Source organism: Moschus berezovskii, chromosome 10, assembly GCF_049115385.1.
Source record: "Moschus berezovskii isolate FMDL1 chromosome 10, NW_MosBer_1.0, whole genome shotgun sequence".
NCBI classification, from domain to species: Eukaryota; Metazoa; Chordata; class Mammalia; order Artiodactyla; family Moschidae; genus Moschus; species Moschus berezovskii.
Genome location: NC_142469.1, coordinates 32,703,633 through 32,722,805, shown reverse-complemented (window position 1 = coordinate 32,722,805; position 19,173 = coordinate 32,703,633). Strand labels below are relative to the sequence as shown.

The following is a 19,173-nucleotide window of genomic DNA, read 5'->3' as shown; positions in this document are numbered from 1 at the left end:
ATGAAATTTAATCTATGTTGCAATATTTCTTTGAAATTGAATATATAGGTTAAAATTATTTTTGTATTAATTTACATTTTGTCATTTAGCAAGAAATATAAATATTACATCAGTTCCTTTCTGAGAAGGAACTCAGGGTTGGCACTGCTGATAGAGAACCCACCTACCATAAGAGATGTAAGAGACCTGGGTTTGATCCCTGGTGGGGAAGATTCCCTGGAGGAAGGCATGGCAACCCACTCCAGTATTCTTGCCTGGAGAATCCCATGGACAGAGGAGCCTTGCAGGCTACAGTCCATTTGGTCACACAGAGTTGGACATGACTAAAGTGACTTAGCACGCAGGAATACAATTAAGTCTTGAGTAATTTGTGAGATGCTTCTATACAGCATTTTTCAGATGTTTTTGCAGATAAGTGTATGATGAAATCTCATTTTGATATGTTTAAATGACGTCTTTTACAGATGTGTACCATGACAATGCCATACTCAATAACAGATGTTGTATTTTAAAAGTATAAAAACATTTTGAAAAGTTGTATGTAATCTTCTACCCTGAATTACATAAATAATTTAACTTCAAAATCAAGTGTCTCTTGTATAGATTTTCCTTCCACTAGATTTTTAACACAGATCACATAGAGAGGTTGAAATTCCCTATAATCTTTTATCCTTACCATCAATGAATAACCCTCAGAATACGGTGATATAAAAAGCTGGATTCATAAAATTCCTATGGTACTTCTAATGGTCAGCACATTACGAATGATTTTTACTAATGCCTGTGGTGCTGGGGTCTGAAGAGGAAACAACAGGCACTCAGGAACGAAAAATGGGTGTGAAGTGAAGGAGGCAGTGGAATCTGGAGCCTGGGAAGGCTGAGATGACACAGTGGAAACTGCATTGGTCGCATGACCTCCAAGCCTCCCTCTTCAAAGAGGAGAAGCTGTCGCACTTTTCATGGAGCTAACTATGCACCTCGGCCAGGACTGACGAAGCCAAAAGGAGGCTTTGGCAGGAGCTAGGGCTGCTGCAGGAGGAGCTGTTTGTCACCACGCCAACAAGGTGAGCCGAGGGATCAGTGACAGCAGACGTGTGCGACTGCACCTGGTCTGCTGCAGTGACCTCAGTGGTCCTGCTTGCCTCTGCCTCTCAAGTCTCCCACACAATGATTCTTTGGGCTCACACAAACCCACAACTATGCAGACGAGGGAATTCTGGAAGACACAGTCTTGTCTTAGCCAAAGGGACACAATACAAATTCATATATGTAGCTTCAATAATTATCAAATCTTCACAGTTCTATATTTTTTCTCTCCCACCCTTTTCTTTTTTCTCGCTTACTAAATATTTCAAAGCAAATCTTAGATGCTTAAATACTTAATCCAAGATGCATAAATACTTTAATAAACATGTCTTTTCCATCATTTGTCTGATAAGATTTTTGTTTGAGGTCAAATAATGGCATCTGGTCCCATCACTTCATGGGAAATAGATGGGGAAACAGTGCAAACAGTGTCAGACTTTATTTTTTTGGGCTCCAAAATCACAGCGGATGCTGATTGCAGCCATGAAATTAAAAGACGCTTACGCCTTGGAAGGAAATTTATGACCAACCTCGATAGTATATTAAAAAGTAGAGACATTACTTTGCCAACTAAGGTACGCCTAGTCAAGGCTATGGTTTTTCCAGTGGTCATGTATGGATGTGAGAGTTGGACTGTGAAGAAAGCTGATCTCTGAGGAATTGATGCTTTAGAACTGTGCTGCTGGAGAAGACTCTTGAGAGTCCCTTGGACTCCAGAGATCCAGCCAATCCATTCTGAAGGAGATCGATCCTGGGTGTTCATTGGAAGGACTGATGCTAAAGCTGAAACTCCAATACTTTGGCCACCTCATGCGACGAGTTGACTCACTGGAAAAGAGTCTGATGCTGGGAAGGATTGGGGGCGGGAGGAGAAGGGGACGACAGAGAATGAGATGGCTGGATGGCATCACCGACTCGATGGACATGAGTCTGAGTGAACTCCGGGAGTTGGTGATGGACAGGGAGGCCTGGCGTGCTGTGATTCATGGGGTAGCAGAGTCGGTCATGACTGAGCGACTGAACTGAACTGAATGTCCAAAGTATGTTTTTATCTTTCTTTTGCCAAAGTCTGGAATCAGCTACTTCTTGAGTCATAATTCTTTTTATTGGGAAATGGTATTTTGAGTCTAAAATTTGATCAGCAGCCATGCTCATTGAGTTGGATTGTTGTGGCAAGAAATATTAAATTTCAAAAAAGGCATGTGTTTACCCTTATATTTCCAGGTAAAATCTGGAATTTTCACCCACTTTTTCAGCTATGATACACTTCTTCCCTTCTGTTGAAAATTTTATTTCTTAATAATATCAATTGAATCATTTTTTCCACAGTATACCAATAAGAATTTCAAAAAAAATGACATCAATACTACTAATAACAATAAAAGCAGTGAATGGAGTTTCAGATCTCTTTTCATTTCTTTTTGTACTTGAACTATACCACAATAAGGACAGAGAGTCTGAATTGTGTTTTAAAGTTATTTGAAGTAATTATTTTCTTTGGTTATACCAGTAACTTCATATATAGTTAGCTTCATTTGCTTCAGTGTGTTTTCAGATTTTAGGGTTTAATTTAAATTATTTAAAATATAAAAAGACATTTATGAGTTCTCGAAGTCAAAAACCATTTAAGAGCACATCTTAGGAAAATTGTGGGACTTTGCTGCTGGTCCAGTGGCCAAGACTCTGTGCTTTTAATGCAGGAGCCCCAGATTCAATCCCTGGTCAGGGAATTAGATCCCACATGCCACAACTAAGATTGAGGATCTCGAGTGCTTCACTCAGACCTGGCATCATAGACAAATAAATAAATAAATATTTTAAAAAGAAAGAAAATTGTGTTGCTATTCTGATCCTGTGCTGTAGTGTCCTCTACTTTTGACAGATACCTAATTTTGTTAATTTTGACTTATCCTTTCATTATTTCTTATATTTTTTTCATATTCACACTTATATGTGAAGGAATACATCTAAAATTTTAAACCGGGGAATAATAAAATGAGATTTGCAATTTGCAGTAGTCTGGCCAAAGAATGAGCAAGGAGACAGAGGTAAGATTAGAGGCAAAAAAAAATGTGAGGCTACTCTAGCAATTTGGGGGAAACTAAGGCAGGAGTTATAGAGACAAGGTCAGAGTACAAGCAGAATCAAGAGACATTTCGAAAGCAGAATCAATTCTTTTTGATCACTGAATGTTCATGAGTAATGGGGAAAGAGTGTGAGGAGTCTCATGTTTGTAACTGAAGAAACAGGAAACTGGATTTGGAATCTAGGAGGCAGGCCTAGAAAGAAATACAAGCAGCCCAGTGAGGAATTTTGAGTTTGATGCTCCATCTGATTATCTTTCTAAAATTGGGGAGTGATTAGGGACAAAGATGTGAACTGGTAAGTTATTATGTGTGAAGTTCAGTTATAAGCAAACTTCTGAGCAAGTAGGTCAATTAAGAGGAAAATAAAAACACTGATGAGCTCTTTTTTTTTTTTTCAAAATAAAAATCACTTACTGACTCCCATGGTAGGAAGAATGCATTTCTTAAAACTTATCTTGAATGCTTTACTTGTTTAGAACTGTATCACTGTTTTTGGCCTTTAATCTATTTAAATCTAAATAATCGAAATAATCTAAAATAATCTAAATCTATCTAAAATCTGACCATTTTAAGGAAGGGTTGATCCTATTATTAGACTGAAAGCCATATATTAAAGATAAGCAGGCTAAATATGATGGCAACTTACTCATCACTTGTATGGGAAACACAAAGTCATCACAGCAACGGAATAAGGTGGTATTGTCTAACAGGGGAAAGAAGCTAATGGTGCTAAAGAAGATTTGTAAGTCATAAGAGGTGCACAGCAAAGCTACCCAGTCATACAAATATATGTATCCATTCTCCCCCCAACTCTTTCCTGTGAGCCTGAAACTATCACAACATTGTTAATAGGCTATACAATAAAAAAATAAAACATTTAAATAAAAATAAAATAAAAAACAATTGGAAAAGAATAAAAATCATAAGAGATCATGTTTTTAATAAGCAAGTGTCAGTCAACAGTTCTAATACTGCAATATTTAACTGAAATGAAGATAACTATGCAACTTGTTCTTTTGTTCATCTATTCCATTTTCTTATTTAGAAATCAAGTGTATGTTTGAAACATTTCAGCAGAGTGATAGAACAGTGTTATATTATCTCTTAGAGGGGCTTGGCTACAGGGACAGAAACAAAATGGTTTGTATTAAGAGCAAAATGGGGATATAAGGAAGTGAGGGGAATTTGTCGGTTTTTTCAAGTTCGGTTCAGTTCAGTTCAGTTCAGTCGCTCAGCCGTGTCCGACTCTCCGCGACCCCATGAATCACAGCATGCCAGGCCTCCCTGTCCATCACCAACTCCCGGAGTTCACTCAAACTCATGTCCACAGAGTCGGTGATGCCATCCAGCCATCTCATTCTCGGTCGTCCCCTTCTCCTCCCGCCCCCAACCCTTCCCAGCATCAGAGTCTTTTCCAGTGAGTCAACTCGTCACATGAAGTGGCCAAAGTATTGCAGTTTCAGCTTTAGCATTAGAAAACACACAAACATATGCAGAACGGAAAGAGGGAATACAGCAAAGACTGTAGATACAGGAATGAGATGTCATTAAAACCTAGAAACATTCAGATGTAGCAACACTGAAAACACACCTTCATGAGGCCTTCTCCTATCATATCACACTCCCCCCCACACATATTTCTTTAAGAGTAATAATCCCTTTTAAAAAGCAAGATCTTCCTAAAGCAGTAACTTGTACTTCTCTGTTAGAAAGCCATTCGACAAGTGGCTCTAAGACCATAGCAGCCTTTGTAAGCAAACAAAAACTAAAGCCTTGAAATGCCTCAAGGTTAAGAAATCAGATCTAAGGACAAGTTGCAAAGAGTCAACTTGCCCTTCCCAAATAAGGCAAAGGCTTCCGCTGCAGCCAATCAAATGACTCCCTTCCTTTGCTTCTGCCTCTTCTTCTGTGTGTGAAAGTGTTAGTCACTCAGTCCTGACTGACTTTTTGTGATTCCAAGGACTATAGCCTGCCAGGCTCCTCTGTCCATGGAATTCTCCAGGCAATATTACTGGAGCGGTAGCCTTTCCCTTCTCCAGGGGATCTTCCCAACCCAGAGATCAAACCCTGGTCTCCTGCACTGCAGGCAGATTCTTTATAATTTCTCCTAGGTGGTACAGTGGTAAAGAACTGGTCTGACAATGCAGGAAATCTAGGTTCCATTCCTGGGTTAGGAAGATCCCCTGGAGTAGGAAATGGCAACCTGTTACAGTATTCTTGCTGGGGAAATCCCATGGACAGAAGAGCCTGGCTAGCTACAGTCCATGGGGTCATAAAGAGTCAGACACGACAGCATACAGCATACTTCTCTATATAAGTTTTTTCCGAGGTCCTGTCAGCGGAGCACTGCTACCACTTGTGTTTTGGTGCAGTCTGATATGAATCAGCTTTTGCTCATATTCTTAACATTTTGAATTTGCCTTAGTCTATCTTTTAACATCCCTGATAACCACATATCCCCAGATCAATTTCTCTCCTTTTCTCTCTCCACCTCTGTCATCATCCTCTTCCTGTCTCTCTCTCCTCCCTCTGTGCTCTGAATACTGCCCATATCCGATTGCAAGGTCAGGCTGCTCCATCTGTTAGTGAGAATGATGCAAAAGATAAAGGGTGAATATAAAGCCCCTGAAGTGCATCAGATACTAAAAAATAAAAACCATTGGAGTTAAAATTTTGAAAAAACACACCAAAAAATTACTTTCAGATGTAGATACTTAGATGCATTTAAAGCAAAGGAAAACTAGGATCCTGATTTACAAGCAATTTTAGTGAGTTCGTAAGGAGTACATCAAGGCTGTATATTGTACCTCTGCTTATTTAAGTTATATGCAGAGTACATCATGCAAAATGCCAGGCTGGATGAAGCACAAGCTGGAATCAAGATTGCCAGGAGAAATATCAATAACCTCAGATACATAGATGACACTGCCCTTATGGCAGAAAGTGAAGAGGAACTAAAAAGCCTCTTGATAAAAGTGAAAGAGGAGAGTAAAAAAGTTGGCTTAAAACTCAACATTCAGAAAACTAAGATCAAAACATCCAGTCCCATTACTTCACAGCAAATAGATAGGGAAACAATGGAAACAGTGACAGACGTTATTTTCTTGGGCTGCAAAATCACTGCAGATGATGATTGCAGCCATGAAATTAAAAGACACTTGCTCCTTGGAAGAAAAGCTATGACCAAAGTAGACAGCATATTAGAAAGCAGACATTACTTTGCTGAAAAGGGTCCATCTAGTAAAAGCTATGGTTTTTTCCAGTAGTCATGTATGGATGTGAGAATTAGACTACAAAGAAAGCTGAGTGCCAAAGAAATGATTCCTTTGAACTGTGGTGCTGAAGAAGACTCTTGAGAGTCCCTTGGACTGCAAGGAGATCCAACCAGTCTATCCTAAAGGAAAAAAGTCCTGAATATTCATTGGAAGGACTGATGCTGAAGCTGAAACTCCAATACTTTTGGCCACCTGATGCGAAGAACTGACTCATCGGAAAAGACCCTGATGCTGGGAAAGATGGAAGACGGAAGGAGAAGGGGACGACAGAGGATGAGATGGTTGGATGGCATCATCAACTGGATGGACATGAGTTTGAATAAGCTCCAGGAGTTGGTAATGGACAGGGAGGCCTGGCATGCTGCAGTCCATGGGGTTGCAAAGAGTCCCACAAGACTGAGCGACTGAACTGACTGACTTAGTCAGTTCATTGTTTTATTGACTGCCTGAGGAAATGACTGTGACTTTTTCTAATCTACATCTGAGTATAGCTCCAATTTTTACCATTCAACATCTGAGGCGTGTGCATTTTCCTTCTGATTTTTAACATTTTTGCAATTGAAATTTTTCCACACTCATCTTCACTATTAACTAACTTCAATATTTTAGAAATGTACACTTGTGTGGAAACTTAATAAAATTAAACACAAGCAACTTTAGTTTCAATCGTGTGATTATGTCGGTTCAACAGTTTCACAGTATGTTTTTAAGCTGTCCTTTACTGTACCTCAACTGTTACCTTTTGAGGCAGTAAGAAGCATTAATGCAAATAAATGTACACTTCACCTTTCTTTCTCAATATGACCCCAATCAACCAATTTTTTTGCTGGCAAAATTGCATTGCAGATGTTTAAGCCTGGAATATTTCCAGCTAGCTGGAGCTAGATCCATGTCATTTTATATCCAAGGGCATTTTATATTCTGAAATAAAAATCACAAACAAATTTTTTGGCTGTTGTTTTTTATTCTTATCAGGCACCTATAGAAAAATTTAAGAGTCTTATTATACTTTTATTAATAAGCATGGTGTGGATGTTATTACATCAATTGAAAAAATTAATGTCCTCATCTTAGAAAAGTATATCTGAAATATAAATACAATCCCAATGTTACATGAATTAATAAGGAATGAGAAAGCAAGTTTTGTGTAGATTTATATTATTACATGTCTACAAGGATTTTTTTCCAAGCTATAGAATTAATTTTCTGGTAGCAGAAGAAGCGGAGAAGGCAATGGCACCCCACTCCAGTACTCTTGCCTGGAAAATCCCATGTTCGGAGGAGCCTGGTAGGCTGCAGTCCATGGGTTTGCTAAGAGTCTGAAACGACTGAGTGACTTCACTTTGACTTTTCACTTTCATGCATTGGACAAAGAAATGGCAACCCACTCCAGTGTTCTTGCCTGGAGAATCCCAGGGACAGGGGAGCCTGGTAGGCTGCTGTCTATGGGATCGCACAGAGTCGGACAAAACTGAAGCAACTTAGCAGCAGCAGCAGCAGCAGCAGAGGAAGAGTTGAAATATCATAGTACTCCAGTTAGATGACTTACTTGGATCAGTATGTTATAAACTTAGACCAGTGAAAGAAGATATTAAATTTGAGGTTAATATAGCAATTAGCATATTCTGACTAATTATTTAATAAACATGTATTTCATCAAGTCAAGGTTTGGTCTGAGAAATTCTTGATTATATTACATATTCTCTTTAGCTATTCTATCACTATGTTAGCCAAATAAATAATTTTAAAGTTATTTTCACCACATTAAAATGTAGCATGTAGGGCCATGAATTATGTACTTATTATATATCATACAAAAATAACAAACTATTTCAGAAAGGATAGAACATTCCCTTAGTGTGAAAATAAAATAGAATACTTTAATCATTGTATTTCTATTGTGTAACTGGGAAAATCTATGTATATTCAAATGATATTTAAAATTGGAAAGCATGTAGTCAATCCATCTCTTTGAAATATGCCTATTCATCTTTCTGAAACACTGAATATGCTTAAAGTCATGAAGAATAAATTAAAATAATACTAACTACAATTTATCTAACAATTACTCTGTGCCATTCAAAATTCCAAGTGTCTTGGATATATTACCTCATTCAGCGTTCACAGAACCATATGAAGCAGATAGTATCACTGCCTACAGAGAACGAAACTGAGGCACAGAAAAGTCAGGTTTCCATAGTTACACAGCTACTAACTGGCGTGAGGGCTTCAATCCAGAGCCTGCACTCCACTACTTCGCTCGGATCTTAAAGTCCATGTGTTCTTTTATTACTGCTATCTTGTGGTTTTGCTTGTTTGCTTGCTATACATGCTTAGCAAATAACTCCTGTTAAGCTCATACAAATTGTACTGAACAATGTGTGGCAGGCAGTCAGCAGGCTAACAAGAATCGTAAGATAAATGAGACAATCTTTACTTTGAGATGCTTAAGTTTCAATCTGGGAAACAAGTTTAAAAAGTGAATCCCAACACTTTCAAAGTCATCATAAAGAACAACTATGCTCATTACTCAGCATTCAGAGTGTAAAAAATGCTACCACATTTTCCTTTATTTATTTACTTATATAGCTTGGCATTCATTCAGATGTTTATTGAGCTCACAGTTTTAAACATTTCTAAGTACTAGAAAAATCAAGCAGATAAAACAGTCAGTCACTTTCCTTGCAAAACTAACAGATCAGTGGAGAAGAGAGATATTAAATAAATAATCATATACAATCAAAGATATACAACTTGTAATAAGTGCTGTGAGTAAAGAGTGAATGATATAACAGGGAATTAGGATAGAGTACCTTGATTTACATTGAAAGTTCAGAAGAGGTTTCTCTAAGGAAGTGAATCCAAGCACAGCATGAAAAGATATTTAATAGTTGGACCATTGAAAAGTGGGCATTAACATTTGATATGATTTATAATTGTATCCAACTAGATGCATTTATAAATATAAAGTATCATTTGCCAAGGTTCAAATGAATGGAATAGAGCACTGGTATCAAATTTGGGTTTTTTTGACCTTGAAAACTGCCACCAGCAAAAACCTGGAGCCCAACATCAAATTGCTAACTTTTTATTTTGTAAGAAAATGTCATTTAAAAAACTGTAACAGAAACAGTATCTGCCATTATCATCATTTCAAAAAAGAATTTTAAAACCAAAAACTTATAAATAATAGAAATAAGGACACATCTTTAATGTGGATAAATTCTTCTTTATCTTTTTCTTCATTTCATGAAGAATCAACAAAATTTGATTAGGATCTGGGAACCACTGGACTGCAAAAACTGCTATCTCCTTAAGGTGTTTAAGAGCTGATTGGAATTAAGTAATGAAATGTATCCTTTTAGATATGGTGACCAAGAGGACTAAATAAGCCTGGGACACTGAACAGAAAATGTAGGGTTGGAGATAAGACTTGAATCAGAAGAAACAGCACACAAAATGTCAAATATTCTTGAAAACTCAGCACACAGGAGAACTGATAAAGTCTAAAATGTTGCATTAAGTGTTCCAGTTTTCCAAGTCTCCTGAAATGCAGTAACATATTCATATATATACAGTCACACAGTCATTTCTATACACACACACAGAGACACACACATATACATATATACATAACTATTAAATGTTAAATTTAAACATTCTGATCGACTTTGGGTCTTCCCTAAGTCATTCTGCTCCTCTAAACTCATACCCTGACAAACAGTGCACCTGTTTTACTGGGCTAAGTGCCAGGCGAAGAAAAATCAGGGAAATTAATTTTCAAGAGCAGTAGATAAATGGCACACCTCATTAGAAAATCTATTTAAAAGGCACATCAGGAGATGTCTGCAAGACTTTCATAAGAAATTGATGCTTCTTACCATCATATTCTTGCTTGCTCTCTTCTCAGATTACTGATCTTACTTCCTGGTAATAAGATTCAAATTCAAGTTACATTTAATGAGTGCTTCCTATGTGCCAAGCAGGTATGTTTTACATAGATTATCTTCTCTATTTTTTCAAAACTGTTTTGGAATATTTTGTGAAATGCCTGCAAAAAATTACTTTATATGCTTTAAGACCCCCTGGATATAGCCATATAATGATTTTCCCTTCTTATGGATGAAGATGCTAATAAATTATGACCCTTGTTCTTAAGAAAAGCCACAAATCACTACAATTTATTCCCGTACATTCTGACCTAGAGGAAAATCATTAACATCCACAAAGGCCTCTAAGTTTGTAGTCATTTCTTTAGCAATCCTACTTGCTTGCATTTATTGTTTAGAGAGAAAGTTGTATCTGTAAATAAGACAAAGAAGTCTATAAGGAGTATCAACAAAGACCACAAATTCTGATCCTGAGTCATTAAATTTCAGGACACCGCTCTGTTTTCTGGAAGGGCCTCCTGGCTGAGTCTACAGAAGCTTGGGGGCCAGGATTCTAGTAGTCTGGTGATCTCCATTGCACTCTCGTAGGTGTCCTGTTTTGGATGATATAGCCATCCTATAGTGTGGCTTCGTGTGCTGTCTAATCTCTCACTGGAACTGTGTTTCCCAGGATTCCCTTATATGAATGCTCCAGGTAACCACTGGGTGTGAGAGAAATTTATAGGAGCTGTGCAAGACAAAATGGAAGTAATAGGCATCGTTTATTCTCTGAAGGTTGGTGCAGAGCAGGCTTTGTCACCTCTCGTAAAAAGCCCATTACGACAAGCACACAGGTTGATCCTGACCGGGGATAGCAGTGGACTGCAGCTCTTTGAGTTCCCACTGGATTTCCTCCTTCACCATCTCAAAACCCTGGTGTAAGGCTCGTGTGTTCCCAAGGTGGAAGGCACCAGCTTACATTGAAACTCATCACATCATCGTAATTAGATCTGGTAAGAGTCAAACGAGGGTTCCATTCGTCCTTAGTCTCCCCTATTCTATTTCCATCTGTCCTTTTCAGTGAAGGGGTTCAGGATATGCTACCCCAACCTGTGGCTCCATAGCATACCAAGCTGGAAGAATTAGAGAAAGAGCCTGTGCAAGAAGAATTTTCTGATCTTCCTCTGAAGCAGGTCATGAACCCTCCTGTGAGAGGGCACCCACTGTGCCCAGAGGAAAGCAATGTCCTTGTCCCCAAAAGTCCAAAGGAATCTGATATGAACAGGCCTCACTGTGTCCTCCAGCTCGCTACAGTTAGCTCAGACCATTTTTGGTCCTGTCACATTTTTTTACCACTTTTCATCAAAGCAAGCACTAAAATGGCTCAGGTCTAACTGCCTCTTAAGGTTTTCATTTCCTTATGAAGGGCTCCTATGTCACATAAAACTTATATTAAATAAATCTGAATGCTTTTCTCTTAATTTGTCTTTTGCTAGAGGGGCCCTAGCCAAGAATTTAGAAAGAGAGAAGAAAAAGATATATTTCTCTTCTACCCTGTCTTCAACTCTGCCGACTTCTGACCCTGTACCAGATAAATTACAACAGCCTCATCTAGACTGCTTAACCAGCTTCCATGAATGTGCAAGTCACATAAAATAAATTCCCTATTTTACATTACTTATAGTGGCTCTGATCAAAGTAGACAATAGTATTATCGGAATAGTATTTCGACATTGCATTTAGTAAGAAATGAAGGGTAGGTGAAATCTTTTATCTAGTATCTGATTTTGGTGTCCTAAAATTTGTCCTATTTGAAAAGATGAAACAAAGTCACAAATTTTGCAGACCAGAAATCCAGATGTCATCCCTAGTTTACAGACAAGAAAATGTAACCACCTAGTAATGCTAACTTACAGGCTATAGAGATATAAGTGAACCCAGTCTTTTGATTTAAGCACATATTAAAAGCCACTTCTACCAGTGCTTCACAAGTAGATTATATACAGATCAACCAAATCAAATTCAGAAAATAAGGAATTGAGAAGATTGCCCAGATGAGAATCATTCTTCCCAATCCAGTACTTGCTTATGAAAACAGATTTTCATTTCTCTGTAAGCATTTTTTAATATATTGAAGTTGTTTATCTACTTTTCTCAAGTGCCAGAGCCCAAGGACAGTAAACCTGCCTGGCCTTCAGAACTATTTCTGATATACTTTCTTCTACTACCAACCTTGTTTTTAAACATTAACAATACATATTTCAGAGACTATTATGCAGTACAGAAGCCTCATCATAGTAATAATATTTATCCCTAGTAAATGTTTGAAAGGTACCAGTTAAAAATAGCATTAGAAACATAAGAGAATCATTTACATTTTGAAACTCTCAATGAAATGAATGATTTTTTTTTCTGTAAAAATGTTGTTGTAAAAACCACATTAAAAAGGGAGGTTAAAAACATAATAAATGGAGAAAATAAATCAGAATTTTAATGTAAGCATATGTATCCTATCCAACCAGTGGTTAATATGAGTTAGAAGTTTTATACTATAATTATACAATGTCCTTGAACTTATACTCTTTTGGTTCTAAAAATTAATTATTCAAATTTTAATTAGCAAAAAGTGTTTGAATTTCTTATTTGAAGAATTATATACATATATCTCATTGAGAATTTTAGTTTTGAGATTTTTAAGATTTCAAATCCATTAGAGAATATTCATTTTCCTAGATATGGCCCCATGATACCAGCCATTCCAATACACCATCTTTCTCTTTGCACCTGTCTCTCTGTGTCAAGTAAGAGAACTGAATGCTACTTCTTTAGATTTAAGCAATTATCCTAGATACATAACTTGGCAATATAACTTTCTGACAATATAATATGTGGTAGCCAACCACCACATGGGTCCCAAAGATTTTTGCCTGTGGGTACTCATACCATTGTGCAGTCTCTTCCAACACTGAGAAGGGATGAACTGTGTGACCAAAAGGAATTTGCAGAAATGGCAGTGTGTGATTTGCAAGTGTAGGTTATAAAGGGCATTGTGACTTCTGTCTTGCTCTTTCTTGGATCACTCAGTCTAGAGACACCAGGTGCCATGTTCTGAGGACAAACTGGCATTAACTTGACAGCCAAATGAGTGAGACATCTTGCCAATGACTCCGCAACCCCAGAAAAATTTTCAGATGTCTGCAACCCCAGCCAGTGTTTTCATGGCAACCTCAAGATATACCCTATACCAGAACCACCCACCTAAGCCATCCCCAAATTCCTGACCCACAGAAACTGTGTAAAGTGATAGTTATTTATTATTCTTTAAACCTGTTACTTTTAAGGTAGTTTACTATGCAACCGTAGATGACTATTACAAAATATGACAAGTATCATTTCATCTTATAAACATATTTAATTTTCTTATTCTAATTTTGTTAAATTTGTAGCCCACTAAGCTCCTCTGTCCATGGGTTCTCCAGGCAAGAATACTAGAGTGGGTTGCCATTTCTTTCTCCAGGGTCTCTTCCCAACCCAGGGAACGAACCTGGGTCTCCTGCATTGCAGGCAGATTCTTTACCATCTGAGCTATAGGGAAGTTCCAAAATTTGAAGAAGAAGAAAATGGCAACCCACTCCAGTATTCTTGCCCAGAAAATTCCACGGACAGAGGAGACTGGTGGACTATAGTCCATGGGGTGGCAAAGAGTACGATACGACTGAGAGATTAACACGCACATAATTTTTGTCAAATTAAAACTACTTAAAATTAAATTAATTATTAATTTTTAAGTTGCTCAAAAGCTGGATGAAATAAAATTTTTATGATAAATATTTGTTTCTTCATAATTAAGGAATTATTTCAAAATCAAAATATCAGAATTATTCATTCCTTCAAGCAATATACAGCAGAAAATATGCTACGTGACAGATACTCATGTACAGAGATGAATAAGAGAGTTTCTTCTTTGAATAAGTTTAAGTTTCTGAATGAGATGGACAAGTAAACAGATACTAATAATACAATGTGATAGCTGCTGATAATACTGGTGCCTATAAAGGACTAAGAAAAGGAAAGCATGGCACTGCGAGTTTTTCCTAGGAAATCTGGAAATGTTTAGCAAAAAACGGATGAATCCACCCTTCAAGTAAAGAGGAATGAATCTCTTACTAGTGATATTAAAATGTATACAGTACTTTGTGATAAACCAGGTTCTTTTCCAAACACTCCACAAGTAAATTCATTTATATGATTTCCTTAATAATCTTATTGCATGGGTACTAATATTATCCCCACTGTTTAAATGATGAAACGGAATCAAAGAAATTCTAAGCACTTTTCTCAAAACAGCTAGAAAGTTCCAAGATCTGGATTTATTAATAATAGTGAGGATATCCAGTACCAGAGTAAACATTCTCAGCCTCTTCTGTACACTTTCTGCTATACCGGATCATGTAATGGGGAAAGGGCAACATGAGCAGGGGTGGGGAGGAGAGTGTGTTTTCCTAGGGAAGGAAAACAGGTGAGAGCAGTGGGAGGTAAAACGGGGCACATGAGCGGAATCACAAGATGAAAATAAAGGGCCAAGCCAAGGACTTGAATTTCATGCCAGGGAATCTGTACTTGGCAAAAGTACGTGATGAAATTTATGTTTTATGAAGATACCTTAAGGGCAATGTTGAAAGGGAGAGACTGGATGAGGCAGGCAAGGAGAAGTGCACTAGCACCCCTGAAAGACAACCAAGGTCTAAAGCGTAGTAGTGGAGGCCGTGGTCATCCGAGGAGGAAGCAGATTTACGAGGGGTACGAAGGTCGGCTGGCATACAGTATGGTAATTGACCAGGTGCCCAGCGGATTTAAGGGATGACTTGCAGGTTTCTTTTTGCAGGGAATGGAGAGATGGTTAGGTCATTAATAAATATAGAGAACTGGAGGAAGAGTCTTCACAAAGAAGATGTACTTAATAAGCACTTCTCAAAAGAAGAAATGAAGTAGTAGGAATACAGAGGTTATTTTTTGCCAATCAAATGAAATACCAGTAACAGAGGCATTATCCATAGTTTCTCATTACAGTAGTCCAAGGAAGCTCTACTGTGGACTATAAGTGTGTCTTGCATTCAAATAATCTAACCTGAAAGTCTAATTATACATAGCTGCTCATTTTATCAAATAATTAAGGACAAATTCAACAGTAATTTCTTTAGTACACTTATTAAAATATTAACTTTACAAATATTAGATTTACATGCAATTCTAAAATACATCTACTGTAAAAATTGAAGCACTATACTTTATGACCATATTTGGTTCTAAAATTTGAATGAATGAAATTCTAAAAAAGAACAGATGAAATATCACTGTCAATTAGGCTCAAGGGAAATGAAATCTAGAGAAATGTAACCAATTGATTTTCACTTAAAATTCTAGGTCATATTTTATATTATTCGCATTTTAACAGTATATTCTTTTACGAGCCTGCTTTACACAAAGTATCGAAACAAATGCCTATTTAAAGCAGATGCTTATGGCTCTATATCGACAGCCCTTTTGCTCTGGTTGACATCATGGGACCTGTTTCTCCGTTGTATGATGCTCATGCTCACTTTAGCCCAGCTACAATGCTATGGGGGCAGAGTCAACTCAGTCACACCTCCATGTCAATAAACCCAAGCATACATTTTTATGACTTCCCCTTACTCCTACTAGCATTTCTTTTAACTTAGTCATTTCCTGGCACATATAGTAGATACTTGATGATAATAACTGTTGAATAAGCAAAATACCGTAATGAGCAATAGAGGATCTCTTAGTGTATAGAATACAATGTAACAGTTTCTGTGCTCTACTGATTCCACTCCTACTAAAGAAAGAATAAGTGGGTTGGGGGTGTGCTCAGTACAAATACGAATGAGCACATTGAGAGGTTGGTGAAATGTTTTTGCTTATGAATCAAAGGCATAAGCATAAACTAATTCATCTATTCATTTAATACTTACAGAGCGCCTGACTGATTCCTTCCCACAAGGAACGCAGTCAATAGAGCATGGCAGATGTGGAAATAAACAAATATAAAAAATACAAAAAGACCTTGAAAAAAGAGATGGACAACATACTCAAACATTGAATAGGCCACAGTGAAAATCTAAATTTCATTACTTGTGATATTCCTGTGTGTGTATGTGCTAAGTCACTTTAATCGTGTCTGACTCTATGCGATCCTATGACTATAGCCAGCCAGCTGCCTCTGTCCATGGGATTCTTTAAGAGAGAATACTAGAGTAGGTTGCCATGCACTCCTCCAGAGGATCTTCCCAACCCAGGGACTGAACCCATGTTTCCTACATTGGCAGGTGGGTTCTTTACTTTTAGCACCACCTGGGAAGCTCTGTGCTATACCTATTTCACTTCAAATTATAAAAACACATGGCTGGTCATAGTATCTCATTACAAATAATTAGAAAACTCAAAATGGGGTAGTTTAGTGACAGGAGCAAGGGCTTCTCAGGTGGCTCAGTGGTAAAGAATTCACCTTCCAATGCAGAAGACATAGGCGATGTGGGTGCAATCTCTGGTTGGGAAGATCCCCTGGAGGGGGGCATGGAAACCCACTCCACTATTTCTGCTTGTCCATGGGTTCACAGTGAGTCTTACATGACTGAGTGACGGGGTATGCATGCAATTGGAGGAGCAAAGAGAATATCTGGGAAGGAAGCTTGGAGCCAGATGGTGAGGGGACTTACACAATTTTCCATTTATCCAAAAGTGCTTTACTTGGTTTGGTTTAGTTTTACGTTACTCCTCACACTTTACTCCTTTATAAAGGAGTACTAACCAAGTATAAGATCTACAAATTATCCTTTATTATTGGTTGATAAAAATCCCTATTCCCAAATCAAATGTCCACCACCACCACACTTCGGGATCATTATCCTCATGGGACTATAGCATTCAGCGTTTGATCAGCTCTTCAGATAAGGCTGCATTTGAAATCTATAAGGAAAAGAGACAAAGAAAAGATGGAAAGGTGAAGATGGGAACCAGCCCTCAGTGGCCTTCAAGCGTGTTTGCAGTAGGATGCTTTATTTTCAGGGCAAAGAGAAACAAAGTTAGAGCTGGAGAAAACACTGCTTCTTTTCATGTAAGAGCCAAACTTCATGGACCTTACCTGATAAGTTTTTGTAATCCACTAAGTCAAACATAACAACGGCCACAGCTGACCATGTGATGATGAGAGCAATGACCAGAAGCCAGGCTGCTGGGGAGCTGAACGTCGTCACTATGTCCTCTGTGACCGTCCTCTTCAGCACTTTTCCAGGGGACCTGGGCACAGATCCATTCTTGCTGTCTATCACAGTTGTGATTGTAGATGCATTTCCTAATCAAACATTTGAGAAAGGAGAATTACAGTTTAGAATTTCACATCAAATATTGATGAAAAAAAACCCTCACAAAACACAGACTATATAACTATATATAGCTCTTTTACTGCACTTTCTATGGCAGAATACACCTCCTTAGTGGTAGGGCCAAACTCCCTGTCCATTGCCACATTTTTACTTCCTCAGCATTTACCCTCCATGCTGATACCCATAGGCCCTCATAATCGGCGTTCCTCGTCTCCTAAGTTCCATAAATACTGCCATCCAGGCCACAAACTTTGTCATCACCTTCAATCATGTTTACATCTCCCTTACCACCGCCTTTATCCACTACCATCAAGGGCAATGGCGTTTTTTGGTCAAGTTGCTTTTTAATACCTTTTTCATTTATTTAGGTTCGCATGTCAGGTCTAAATGCAAGCAAAATATCCCCTCTGGGAGAGAAACAAAATCAGGGATAAAATAGTTCAGATGGATGAAATTCCTTTTGGATATCCTGGTTTAACAGCATAATTGACCCTCTATTGATGTCATTCATTTTTATTTGTGAAAGGGGCACAGAGATCTAACAGATTAATGTTGGAAAAATATTACATCCAAAAACTTTTTATACTTGCTTTTAAAAGTCTATGCATTTATGACTGAAAATTCAAAAATACAAAAAATAGCAAATAAATAAATAGATAATTATTTGGATTCTTTATTAAGTAATAGTTGACTTATTTGTGTTCTCAGCACCTCAAAACAACTGCTGACATATTGTTCTAATTACACCTACTTTTCGGCACATGCAAATAAACACATAAACATGTTTTATTTGTTCCTGACAAGTCATCATACTCTCCATTATTTTTTTTACTAGGCAATATATAATAAACATGTTTTCTTGCTCTATGTATTCCATAAAACACTACTTAAGTGGCCACATGGCATGTCATTCCGTGGCTATGCATAATTTAGTCAAACAGCATTCTACCCTGGAACATGGCAGAAGTTTTCTCAGCACTTATTAATGATTTTTCTATTAGGAGAATTTTCTAAACATAGAATTTCTGGGAAAATACAATAATTACTTTTATATCTTGTGAGAATATATGAATATATTTGAAAACCTATTTTAGAAAATTGTATATGACAGCGGTCTGTTTCCTTATCCTTGACAACTCTGGGTATTACCAGTGTTCAAACTATGTGTAATCACATAGTAGGATAATTCAACTTCACTGGCAATTCTTTGATTATTAGAGATAAGCTTTTATTCGTTTATTCTTCATTTATATTTCTTATGAAGTTTTTGTTCATTTTTCTAGAAAGCTCCTTTTGGTGGTTTATTAAATTGTGTTCATATGTACATATATATAATGTATATGTAAGTATTTTGTTTAATATATATGTATATGTACATGTATAGGTTTCCCTGGTGACTCAGTGGTAAATAATTCAATGTAGGAGACATGGATTCAACCCCTGGGTCAGGAAG

The 19,173-nt window shown here is 37.4% G+C and overlaps 1 protein-coding gene across 12 annotated transcripts in view; it reads right to left on the bottom strand.

Annotated features, from left to right (window-relative positions):
* TRDN (triadin) overlaps positions 1-19,173 on the bottom strand; it is a 424,466-nt gene that overhangs the window by 350,224 nt on the left and 55,069 nt on the right. For all 12 annotated transcript variants that reach the window (XM_088840567.1, XM_088840568.1, XM_088840571.1 and 9 more), the window contains exon 2: positions 17,480-17,689. In XM_088840567.1, coding sequence (XP_088696693.1) covers positions 17,480-17,689 — 210 coding nt within the window. The remainder of the gene's footprint in view (positions 1-17,479; positions 17,690-19,173) is intronic.